The 12,489-nt window shown below is 36.4% G+C and overlaps 1 protein-coding gene across 1 annotated transcript; it reads left to right on the top strand.

Annotated features, from left to right (window-relative positions):
• The first annotated feature begins 3,838 nt into the window (after nucleotides 1-3,838).
• Nucleotides 3,839-5,256, top strand: LOC101307121 (transcription factor MYB32-like). The gene is made up of 3 exons (XM_004301092.1): nucleotides 3,839-3,974; nucleotides 4,096-4,225; nucleotides 4,653-5,256. The coding sequence occupies exons 1-3, from the start codon at nucleotides 3,839-3,841 to the stop codon at nucleotides 5,254-5,256; spliced, it is 870 nt and encodes a 289-aa protein (XP_004301140.1).
• Nucleotides 5,257-12,489: the final 7,233 nt, after the last annotated feature.

Here is a 12,489-nt window from a genome sequence, read left to right as displayed (position 1 = left end):
GGGCGTGTATATATATATATATATATATATATATATTCATCTTTTATTATTTTTATCCACAATGAAAATACATGCAAACTTCCATTACGTTCTAATAATTTGGCATCCACCTGCTACTAATTAATTAGTAAATGGCCGGAGCTGCCAGGGTAAACTGTAAATTAATGGACCACTGTTAGTAAATGAAAGATATCCTGTACATTTAAAGGTAGAATCTTATCTGGATTCACGCTAGCTAGCTGTGCAAGTTCATCTCGAGGTTCTGAAGCTATAGATATGTACCCAGCTACCCCCCTGGTAACTAATGATGATCCATTATAAATGGATCTCCAAATTTGGATAATCAGAGTAGTTGAAGATCTAAATCTTATATATATATACACACACATACAGATGATCAATAAGCTAGAGCTAATTAGACGCCTACCTATAGTTAGTACTATTTGGCCTGAGTAGTTACGCATTACCTAGATCCAAACTAATTAACTAGCTAACATGCAGCAGCAGCAGCAGCAGCACTATTTAACCCGAACAGTTCTGTAGGGAAAAACACCTGTGCAATAGTACTGTTATGTTTGATGGAATTGGTTCGTTTCGGTCCCAATTTTAGCTAGTTAAGAAATTAGGTCATTTCCTGGTCCCTGGTTTTATGAGACGTTGCGAAAATGAGCAAGTGGAAAAACTGAGTTTTCATTTTCCTTTCTTTGCCATTGTTAGGTTTCTTTCATTTGTAGCATCACTGTGAATAAAGGATATATTGTCCTGTGCTATCTTTAAGAAGTTTGAACAGTTGCTTTCGGAGTAAGTTCTGTCATCCTTTCTGTATTACTGTATATATAGCATGTGTAGCATGTCATATATAAAGAGCGCAGGTTAATATAGTGCTGCTGCGAGCTCGCATGCATTCACATATTTAAGAACATATATGCTATATGGAGTATATATGGGACCTGAAGACCAGCTGGACCTGTGAGCATGCATTCACGTCTTATAATTGAAAGGTTTCTGAGATCTCAGGGATCTTTTGCCTTGAATCCACTGATTCTTTGAATGAACAGCTGGAATTCCTCAACAGCCACATATATAGCGCGCTTCCCCAAGCATAGATATATATATATATATATACACACACACATAAAACCTAATAACAGAAGAAAAAAACAAAGGAGAAACTTTGATGGATATTTGTTTTGCTTGATGTACGTCGACATTATTTGGTCTCCGATTCATGTTGATGTACGTCGACATTATTTATTTGGTCTCCGATTCATGTTGATGTACGTCGACATTATTTGGTCTCCCATTCATGTTGGTGCAAGTACACATACGTTTGTGCTATGAAATCTAACTCTAGCCTTACGTGTTTTGATCATGCAAATCAAGTTACTTTGTTAATCCAAATCATCAAGCTAATTAATTAAAGGATGAGTCTCTATGCATCAATCTCACAAAGCCAATGTTCATACAACGTACCATATATATATTAATTGATAAATTTTTAGGTACGCAGACGTGCGACATGATTGGTATGCTCAGCCATTCACGTTTCTTAATCTGTCTCTTGAATGCATATTAAATTACTCATATTTTATTAAAATAAACTATCCAAAACATCCCCTATTACCGCATACATGAGCCATGATTGACTGGGCGTACCATTCACGTGGCACATATGTCTGCCCTATTTAAACTCGTTTTTGTCTCGTCTCAATTTGTTGTACAAAGACTAGCTAGTTTTTTTTTCTTTTCGAAAGTGGTATATGGATTAGGGGAGGTAGCACACCAACCCATAAACATTATGAACCGTCTGTGATCTGTATTATAAACCTAACTAGCATATCGACTCAAGTCGATTTACACATGAGAGCAATACGACCCCGTTGGCCCAATGTTTTCCTTCTTATAAACCCGCATGATGCGGCAGTCCGGGCTCGTGATGACTCATATTCTTTGGATGCTAACCGTTTTTACCATCATCATATAGGTCATATATGGGGCCCCAATACTCAACAACCTACCATGAATGGACTTGAGACCGGCATACTGATTTTCAATAAAAGATCCACGTACATTAGAAACCTTATATATATATATAATGCTGATCAGGTGCGGACGTCCGCATCAAAGTTTTTGGTGATGATTTCCATTTTTGCACCACTTTCCGATTGAATTTCCTCAAACTTCCTTCTAGAAATATCTATATCATCTTGTGTAGATCATCTCTGCAAAATTTCAGCCAATTTGGTGATCGTTAAGGCCCTCAAACTCGAGTTTTTCTGGTATGAACACAACCGGACAGAATTCAGTCCGTCCATTTGTTTTTCGAGTTTGAGGGCCTTAACGATCACCAAATTGGCTGAAATTTTGCAGAGATGATCTACACAAGATGATCTAGATATGTCTACAATGAAGTTTGAGGAAATTCAATCGAGAAGTGGTGCAAAAATGGAAATCCGCATCAAAACTTTGGTGTGGACGTCCACACCTGATCAGCATTGTGTGTGTGTGTGTATATATATATAAAAGCCGGTGTCAACGGAGAACTAGGAGGAACGTACCTCAATTTCACATCAATTATACAATCATCCGGCATTATGAATAATAGGTATACTTAATAATCAAAGATTAGCTTCCAATGAGGGTCGTGATCAATTAGCCCTCATTGGTGTACAAAACTAGCTAGTTAACGAAACCGGTCTAGTAAGACGGTGTACACCTAAAAAATAAAAGTGAATCTAAGCTACTTTCAGCAGAAGACTGCCGATAGTTTAATTTTGTGCTTCGATTCCAAAATCCGGCCTTAACTTGTTCTATCTGTAAATTCGTTTATTAATTAATTGAAGAACCTATGATATCAGACATCGTAATAATCCGGATCCAATATTGTCATTTGCCAATACCAGTTGCAGTACAATTCTTCTTTTACTTGGTTTTTCTTTTTTTCTTTCTTTCTCTGCCTTCTTAATTTTATCAACGGTTTATTACTCGATCTACCTCTCATTCGATCTTCTTATTGTCTCTATGCATTATCTGTTGATTAATAGTAACTACCAATGTAGAAGCGCCAGATCCAACGTAGCTCCATAAACTTATTGAATCAGTCTACTTTAAATATTAGTTGCAGCAGTTGAGCAACTTTTGCATACAGTTTTCAGTTGTGTTTAGCTTCCTTTAATAATTCTAATTCAGAATTATTAAAGGAAAAACTCTGGTCGAGTTTGACACAGGGACGGGTGTAAGATGATAAGCGATTCAGAATATTGATTAGGAATTATTTCTAGATGTCAGTATCTTTTAGGGTTTTCTTTCTAAGAGAGTATCTTTAGGGTTTATGATCTCTGCAAAAAAAGACCGCATTGCATTGAATCGTATGTAGACTTGTTTTAATTGAATAGTAATATCGAAATTTGGGGACCAGATGAAGGACTATCTAACTAGCTAGCTACTAATCGACTATAAATTGGCCATATATAGAATCATTAAGGTCGTGATGATCATCAACTTACATTTCTGTGTTCTGGCTCTCCAGCGGTAAAACCTATTTAGGGCTCCCTGTAACCAGAAAGAAGAAGAAGAAGAAGGTGTAATTGACACGTAGGGTCAAGCTAGGACCAATAAGTACTCACCTATAATTATTAATTTTAATTTCTTTGCTGTGTAATATAAATAGTAGAGAAATTTGGCCATTCTTGGTCGTGTTTGTTTATCAATTAAATCAAAAGAAAAGGAAATGGTACTGGCTAAGCATATACTGTGATCTCTCACGTACGTACTACTCGATCTTGGTCTAGACTGTACCCTTTACTTTCCCTTTTCATATCATCATCATATACCCGTAATGGGAAAGCAATCCAACACTGCTGCATCTCCTGGAATAAAGAGAGGTCAATGGACTCCTGAGGAAGACGAGAAGCTCTTCTCTTTCGTTCAGAAACATGGCCATGGAAGCTGGCGTTCCTTGCCCCGGAAAGCTGGTAAATACTTCTCTCTCTCTCTCTCTCTCTCTCTCTCTCTCTCTCTCTCTCACATCTTTCATATGCAGCCACAATTTGAAGATATGTTTCTTTGACGTCTGTTTTTCTATGTATTATACAGGTCTCCAAAGATGTGGAAAGAGCTGCAGGCTACGATGGAAAAACTACCTAAACCCTGATATTAAGAGAGGAAATTTCAGTTTGCAGGAAGACCAGACCATCATTCAACTTCATGCACTTCTGGGCAACAGGTAACTATTAGTTCCTAAATTTAATCTTGATTAATTCATTCATTCTTCGACTCAAGATTAAGGATCCATCGGTTGGTGTTTGATCGATTGATGCTTTGATAAAGTATAAAAAAAAACAAGCACCAGTGTGCTATACGTGTATACGTTATATACGTTGCAAGAATACGTACGTGAACACGTGATCAATAACATGATGTCATGATCACCTGGACATGGACATAATTGGGGACCTGAAAACTACAGAGTACGTACTACGAATCTCTGCTCTTAGTTACTCATCCCGCCAACCCGGGCAATGCTTAATTTGGATACAAGAGTGAAAATAAATGTGAAATTTAAGATGGTGTACGGTGTATCGTGTAGTATATAGTGCATGTGTTTCTTGCATCTGCTAACTGCTAATGAGTATAGGCATGTATCAATGCAGGTGGTCGGCCATAGCTGCACAGTTACCAAAGAGAACAGACAATGAAGTAAAGAACTACTGGAATACACATTTGAAGAAGAGGTTAGCCAAGAAAGGGTTTGATCCTGTAACCCACAAACCCAAGACCGCCATCCTTGCCTCTGCTAAGGGCGGCGACCCGAAAAACCTCTCAAACCTCAGTCACATAGCTCAGTGGGAAACCGCTCGGCTTCAAGCAGAAGCTAGGTTTGCCAGACAGTCAAAGCTACTCATCAATAATGACCAAGCTCCTGTATCTGACATGAACGAAAGAGCACGCGAAATCCTGCTACTGTTAAAGTCAGCATTAGCTGCAGGCAGCGGTGGTGGTATTTGTAGTGCCATCCAAGTTGGGCAGGAGATTGATTCATTTGGTAATGTTGACGTTGAGGGTTTGCTTAGTAACTATGATCAGTTTATGGCTCCGACAACCAGTACGTCAGTTCTGGATTTTAGTGAAGTTTTTGGGGATTATGGTACTCATAATGAATATGGTGAACTATTGGAGGCATTAATACTCCAGCACAATCATAACAGTGCTGGATTTGAGGTTGGGGATGCACGGAGTTTGGAACAGTATATGTGAAACTGTGATCGATCGATATATGATCGATGATCGATGAGCGAGCAGGGAATCGAACACGTAGTACCTACATCCTGATATGACTGAAAATAGTATCTGTATCGTATGTTTAGTTTAGGCGGTTTCTCCAATCTAATTATAACTTTAATTTTTATTTTATTTTCAGTATGTCCTCGCCAATTTATGGTGAGAGTTAGCAAGAGCGTCGTTTGGTGTATGTAATTATTTGAGAACTTTTTGTCCTAATTAATAAGGTGGCAAAATATAATTGTAGGAGCTCAAAATAATGAAATATGTTGGAAAGTAGAGAAAAGATGGAGAGAAGACAGAGAGAATAACGGGAGGAGGTAAAAGTATACTTATTCATTTTTATTATTAGCCTCTTTATATAGATGTAGGGTTTACATCAGAGTATATAACTAATGAGTAATTACGTGGACAACCACATAGATTATAATATTTATAACACTCCCTCTTGAATGTCCACCAATGAATGATGAAATTAAAAACGTTTAATGTTGTCTCGTTAAAAACCTTACCAAATAAGAAAAACCTAGTGGGAGAAAAATAACCTTGGTCGAAAGAGAAAAAGAGTATAACGCGCATATGTCTTATGTAGCATACTTCTAGATGCTCCCCTTGATGAGAATCTTCCTCTGAACGTTGCAAGCTTCATGCGCCGTAAATAACGTTTGATTTGTCCATCACTAAAATGAGACCATGCGTGCTTTGCATATAGGGGCTCATCATGAAATTGTGTACCTGCAAAGTTAAAACAATACCAACAAATCTAAACGATTATAAATAGGTCTTACCTCATTGAGTCATATAACCAAATTCATACACTAGGTAATAGCTAAACAAGATAAGCAAATTGACATTAAAACATTGAAATATCTCATGGCGTATCTAGCCATACACATTAATATATTTGTGTGGTGATACGTCTCATATAAGCTCTTCAAGAGCTCTGAGTAATTCATAACTTCCCAAGAGTTAGAATATGTAGTAACATAATGATCATAATTCGAATTCGATTGTGTAGTCCGATCATAGTACTCATTAAGGTAATTTCGATCACGTTTGCTATAGTGAAATGAGTATATATAAGCTAACTTTAGACTATTTGATTCCACGAAATAGCTTCAGGCTCTCTCAAGTATTCATGGATCGAATTACATTAGAATCATTCATGTACTTTAATCCGGCCTTGAAAGATTTGACAAGTGATACGCTTGTAATGACACTTCTTTTTTGAGAATTTGCTTCTAGTAACGTGTCTTTTACGATCCTAGAATATACAATGACAAATGCCGTAAGTCTCTTGTCAATAACAACTATATTTATTATGTAACACTGTACTTACAAAAAATTGTCACATATAAGGAAATATATTCATAATCCCCATGTCTCTTGTAGATATTATGCCATACTGATTAATTTTCACTGTTATTAATACCCTTTTGTATCATGTAGGGTTAAAGGTTAAAGTATCTCATCACGTTTCAAATATTTAGTTTCATTAGAATTGTCTCTTTCCAATTTGGCCAATAATATGCTTTGTCGATATGCATAATGAAACGTGACATAACATCGATTAATACAGTCTTTAATGGTCTTTGGTAGCTACCATTTGTAATTTGTCATAAATGATCATCATTCATTCATAGATCCTACACATTCTTATATATATGCATTTTTGATATTGGGTACCCATGCCACTTCTGGGGCAAATATTGTCACTTCTGGGACAAATATTATTTACCGAATATGAATCTTTTACTTGTAATATCATGTAGACCATTAGAGGACATGTATAATTTTCCTTTTTTAGGAGTTTAAAACTTTAGACCTGGTGGATACATTCCACTTAAATTCACGTCGTTATTAAATGACAATAGTTTTATTCTCCCCTTAACAGCGGGAAGACTGTCATGTTATGACCATCCGCAAATATGCGTTTAAAACTCTATCACGTTCTTTCGAGTGAGATGTTCATTGGTTGGTGGCGAACCTAAACCAAGTATGAGGTCAAAAATATTATATTCATTAATATCAACCAATATATCATTCTCTAATGGCGTACCTACAACTTTTGTATGTGTAACCGTATTAAGAACTCTAACATTGTATCATGACATTCTCTTCAGAAAAACCATGTCACTTGAATACACATGCATCCCACAAATCAAATGGGGTATAGAGTATTTGAAACAAATTGAAGGCACTACAAAAAGTTAATTATTATCCAAACCCTAATCGCGGCAACCAAAAAATCCCAACACCCAAAACAAAAGAGAGAATGATAATGATTATTTGGGTAAAACAAAGTATATCGATCATGGCAATAGAACAATTGAATCATCTGAGTATGAACAATAAACAAATCAAACTCATAGATCAAGAACACGAGTGAAGAACAACAATTTAGTTGCACCGTGTAATTTTTAGATCATCATCAAGTATAGAAACAAAAGAAAATTTAGTGTAGGAAATTCAATTTTGGGTTTGTAGGATTTAGTCGTTATCAACTCAAAGGTAGAGTCGTGCTGATAACATGTTGGAAAGTAGAGAAAAGATAGAGAGAAGACACAGAGAGAATAGTTGGGATGAGGTAAAAATATACTTATGTTATAAATAATCTATGTGGCTATCCACGTAATTACTCATTAGTTATGTAATATGATGTAAACTCTACCTCTATATAAAGAGACTAATAAGAATGAATGAAGAGACTTCTATCTCCTTCCAACTTTTATTGTTTGTTGTTTTTTTTTTTTTTTTTAACTTTACAACACGTTATCAGCACCGTCTAAAAAAAAAAAACCCAAGAAAATTGCTCTGGGCACCCACCTTGCCTGAGCAACGTCTGCATCGTCTCGGCAACCCTCGACGGAGCCGATCTGACCCCCAGCAGAACCGAACCTCAGCCCCGAATGCGGCCCGGCGACCTCCTTCCCTGGCCATCTCCTGCCCCACCGCACAAGATCGGTGACCCTTCCCATCGCCGCCGCTCTCGCAACCCAGCGCCTCAGCCTTGCACGCTGCCCCCACAAGGCTGCTGCCTAAACGAGCTGCTCCGAATTGCACTCGTCCAGCCTTACGCGCCGCCCCGGTCCAACCTCAAACGTCGACGACCCGGATCTCCTTCAATCCGACGGCACAGCCCCGCCTTCTCCCGGCGCCGACGACGTGCGACTCTTCCTCGACCCTGATCAAACTGTCGACCCGGATCTGACCCAGAAACAAAGGGGTTTTACCCTTTCTGGTAAATCAGATATTTTACAAAGGTAATTTCACAAAATTACCATGTGATGATTTGGCCTTACTGTTTACAGGTTTACTTTTTACTGTTTCATGAAAATTAAATAGTAAATTGAAAAGTAATTGTTGTTTAATATAGGACTATTTTACAATAACACTATTTATTACTTATTATTTGTGGTGAATTAAATTAAATACATATGATTTAACGTGACTAATCATATCAATTTTGTTATTTTGTATGTGATTATCAATTCTCACACGACGATTAAACGTCAATCAAGCCTCAATCCTTATCTAACGGATAACACTCGCTATAGATTCAGTGTGATCCTTTCCTTTAACAGCGAATCGGTCTCGTTAGCGTGAATGATTGTCATGTTAATATGGATTTTTCAATCTAGGTATGTATTTATTAATTTAACTATCTGGATCTAATACATTTCATGATATATTTCAATTTGATGGAGTAAGTTTACATCTAGTTGTGAATTGTGTGATCATACATCGAGACATGAAGTCCATTGATCAAACAATGGAGGGCCTGAAGTTCCTTAAAAGTAATATCAGAATTGCAATATGAAGTGTCTCAAAGCTCATGCAATTACCAAGGGCCAGAAGTTCCCTCATAGTTACACAATAATCAAAACCATATGTTGTGATCACTAATCATTTGAGGACCGGAAGCTCCTCACCTTATATGATATTAATTATGCTCTTATGTAACTAGAGGAGATCAGGAAATCAAAATTATTATATTTCATGAAATTAACCAGACTAGAGGCTCTGTGAATTTCTTTCATTCATGGAACCAGCAGTTTCCAATGTACAGTTTTTTTTTTTTAATGCTCTTTACAATTTTATTATGCACTTTCATTTAAATTTTATTATTATTATTCATTTGGGCCAACAGCTCTACATCTCGATCATATGAATTTCGAGTGTAATATTTTTGGACCAGAAGTTTAAAAATATTGCATTGTAAAACCAGAAGTTCTAATAGTAAATATTCGAACATGAAGTTTCGATTACACATATGATTGATGGCTCCAGCAGAGCTCATAGAGTGCTAAATTTATCCATGCCAATAACTTGTGGCATATAATTATATCATGAACCAGAAGTTCATTGAACCAAATACATTATTTTGCATGATAAGTTTATTTGGCATAACAAGTTATGTCATATTTTATTTATAATGTTGCCTGAAATCAATAACAAGTTTTGATGACCACTAGCCCTACTCATAGCCGATCGTCTATTTGACAGTTTAATGAGACAATCCTCCTGTCATGAGGGAGAGATAGATTGTTCATGAAGAACAATGTAGAGTGGTGTGAGTTGTTTATCCACCTTCTCATTTTGATTTTGAGAAATGTTTCAGTTAGTGATTAATAAAAGATCTTGACAAACTTGGATTTAAGTCTATGAGATCATCCATATTAACTCAAATACTCTATACCACATTTGATTTGTGGGATGCATGTGTATCTATGTGACATGGTTCTCTTGAAGAGAATATCATGATACAATGTTAGAGTTCTTAATACGGCTACACATACAAAGGTTGTAGGTAAGCCATTAGAGAATGATAGATGGGTTGATATTAATGAATTTAATATTTTTGACCTCATATTTGGTTTAGGTTCGCTACCAGCCAATGAACATCTCACTTGAAGGAAAGTGATAGAGTTTGAAACGCATATTTGTGGATGGTCATAACATGACAGTCTTCCCGCCGTTAGGGGGAGAATAAGACTATTGTCATTTGAATAACGGCGTGAATTTAAGTGGAATGTATCTACCAGGTCTAAAGTTTTAAGCTCTTGAAAAATGAAGATTATACAGGTCCCCTAATGGTCTACATGATATTACAAGTAAAAGATCCACATTCGCTAGACAATATTTGTCCTAGAAGTGACAATATTTGCCCCAGAAGTGACAATATTTGCCCTAGAAGTGGTATGGGTACCCAATATCAAAAATGCATGCATCTAAGAATGTGTAGGATCTATGAATGATGATCATCTATGACAATTTACAAATGGTAGCTACCAAAGACCATTAAGGATTGTATTAATCGATGTTATGCCACGTTTCATGATGCATGTCGATAAAACATATTATTGGCCAAATTGGAAAGAGGCAATTCCAATGAAACTAAATATTTGAAACGTGATGAGATACTTTGACCTTTAACCCTATAGATACAAAAGGGTATTTACCACAGTGAAAGTAAATCACTATGATTTAATGTCTACAAAAGACATGGGATTATGAATCTGCCCTTATACGAATGATACTTTTCTATAAGTACAGTGTTACATGTAACTGTTACATGGACGAGAGACTTATGACATGTTGTTATAATATATTATGAGGGCCTTTAAAGACACATTGATAAACCAAATTCCCAGAAATGAAGTGTTATTACAAGCGTATCGCTTGTCAAATCCTCAAAGGATTCAAGTACATGAATGATTCTAATGTAATTCGATCCATGAATACTTGAGAGAGCTTGAAGCTAATTCATGGAATCAAATAGTCTAAAGTTAACTCATATATACTCATTTCGTTATAGCTAACGTGATCGAAATTGCCTCAATGAGTATTATGATCAGACTACACAATCGAATTCGAATTATGATCATTACGTTACTACATATTCTAACTTTCGAAGTTATGAATTACTTAGAGCTCTTGAAGAGCTTATATGAGACGTATCACTACACAAAGATATTGATGTGTATGGTTGGATACGCCATGATGATGTTTCAATGTTTTAATGTCAATTAGCTTATGTTGTTAGCTATTACTTAGTGTATGAATTAGGTCAAACACCTTAATGAGGTAAGACCTATTTATAATCGTCTAGCTCTAGCATGTTGTTATTACTTCAACTTTGCAGGTTTAAAATTTCATGATGAGCCCTTATATGCAAAGCACGCATGGTCTCACTTTAGTGATGGACAAATCAAACCGTTATTTACGGTGCATGAAGTTTGCAACGTTCAGAGGGAGATTCTCATCAGGGGGAGCATCTAAAAATATGCTACGTAAAGACATATGCGCGTTGCACTCTTTTTCTCCTTCGACCAGGGTTATTTTTCTCCCACTGGGTTTTTCTTACTTGGCAAGGTTTTTAATGGGACAACATTATGCGCGTCTAATTTCATCATTTATTGGTGAACATCCAAGGGGGAGTGTTATAAATATTATAATCTATGTGGTTGTCCACGTAATTACTCATTAGTTATGTACTATGATGTAAACCATACCTCTATATAAAGAGGCTAATGAGAATGAATGAGGAGACTTTTATCTCCTTCCAACTATTCTCTCTGTGTCTTCTCTTTTTTTTATTTTTTATTTTACAACAACTTATTCATTCTCATTAGTCTCTTTATATAGATGTAGGGTTTACATCAAAATACATAACTAATGAGTAATTACATGGACAACCACATAGATTATAATATTTATAACAAAATACTACTATCGATGATAATAGACTTTTACCACCATTAAAAAACACATTCCAGTGTGAAATGAATTTTAGTACCGATGTCAATAAAAGTTAATTAGCTTGTGTGTTAAAGAGGTTAGCCACTCTTCAAACTGTCAGAAGCATCTACCTATATATACATACTTGGGCTAAGTCACTTAAAAACTTGCTAAATCGAGAAGCTTTAAGTTGATTGGTATTACAGAGCTAGTTGAGAAAACTAAACATATGACACTAGTTTTACGACGTTACATTTAACTTCCATGCACTATTTGACAATTTAACCCATGTTTAATGGGCTGGGCTCTCTCCCCCTCTAGAAAAGCAAACTAGACACAAAGGCTGGCCCAATCTTGGCGTGTATTACAAACATTCCAACTCCACTCCTTAACAATACCTGGTTGACCATCTACCGGAGGCCACGTGTCCACATCCGGTTAGAAAGCCCGTCGGTGTCGCTCCCCACT

The sequence above is a fragment of the Fragaria vesca genome, linkage group LG5 (genome assembly GCF_000184155.1).
Source record: "Fragaria vesca subsp. vesca linkage group LG5, FraVesHawaii_1.0, whole genome shotgun sequence".
In the NCBI taxonomy this organism is placed as follows: Eukaryota; Viridiplantae; Streptophyta; class Magnoliopsida; order Rosales; family Rosaceae; genus Fragaria; species Fragaria vesca.
This window is presented reverse-complemented; position numbering and strand designations above follow the sequence as displayed.

Excerpts from the sequence above, each read along its gene's own strand:
- LOC101307121 (XM_004301092.1), top strand. The coding sequence starts at position 3,839 with ATGGGAAAGCAATCCAACACTGCTGCATCTCCTGGAATAAAGAGAGGT. Across the intron at positions 3,975-4,095 it reads TTCCTTGCCCCGGAAAGCTG|GTCTCCAAAGATGTGGAAAG; the intron begins GTAAATACTTCT and ends TGTATTATACAG. Across the intron at positions 4,226-4,652 it reads CATGCACTTCTGGGCAACAG|GTGGTCGGCCATAGCTGCAC; the intron begins GTAACTATTAGT and ends GTATCAATGCAG.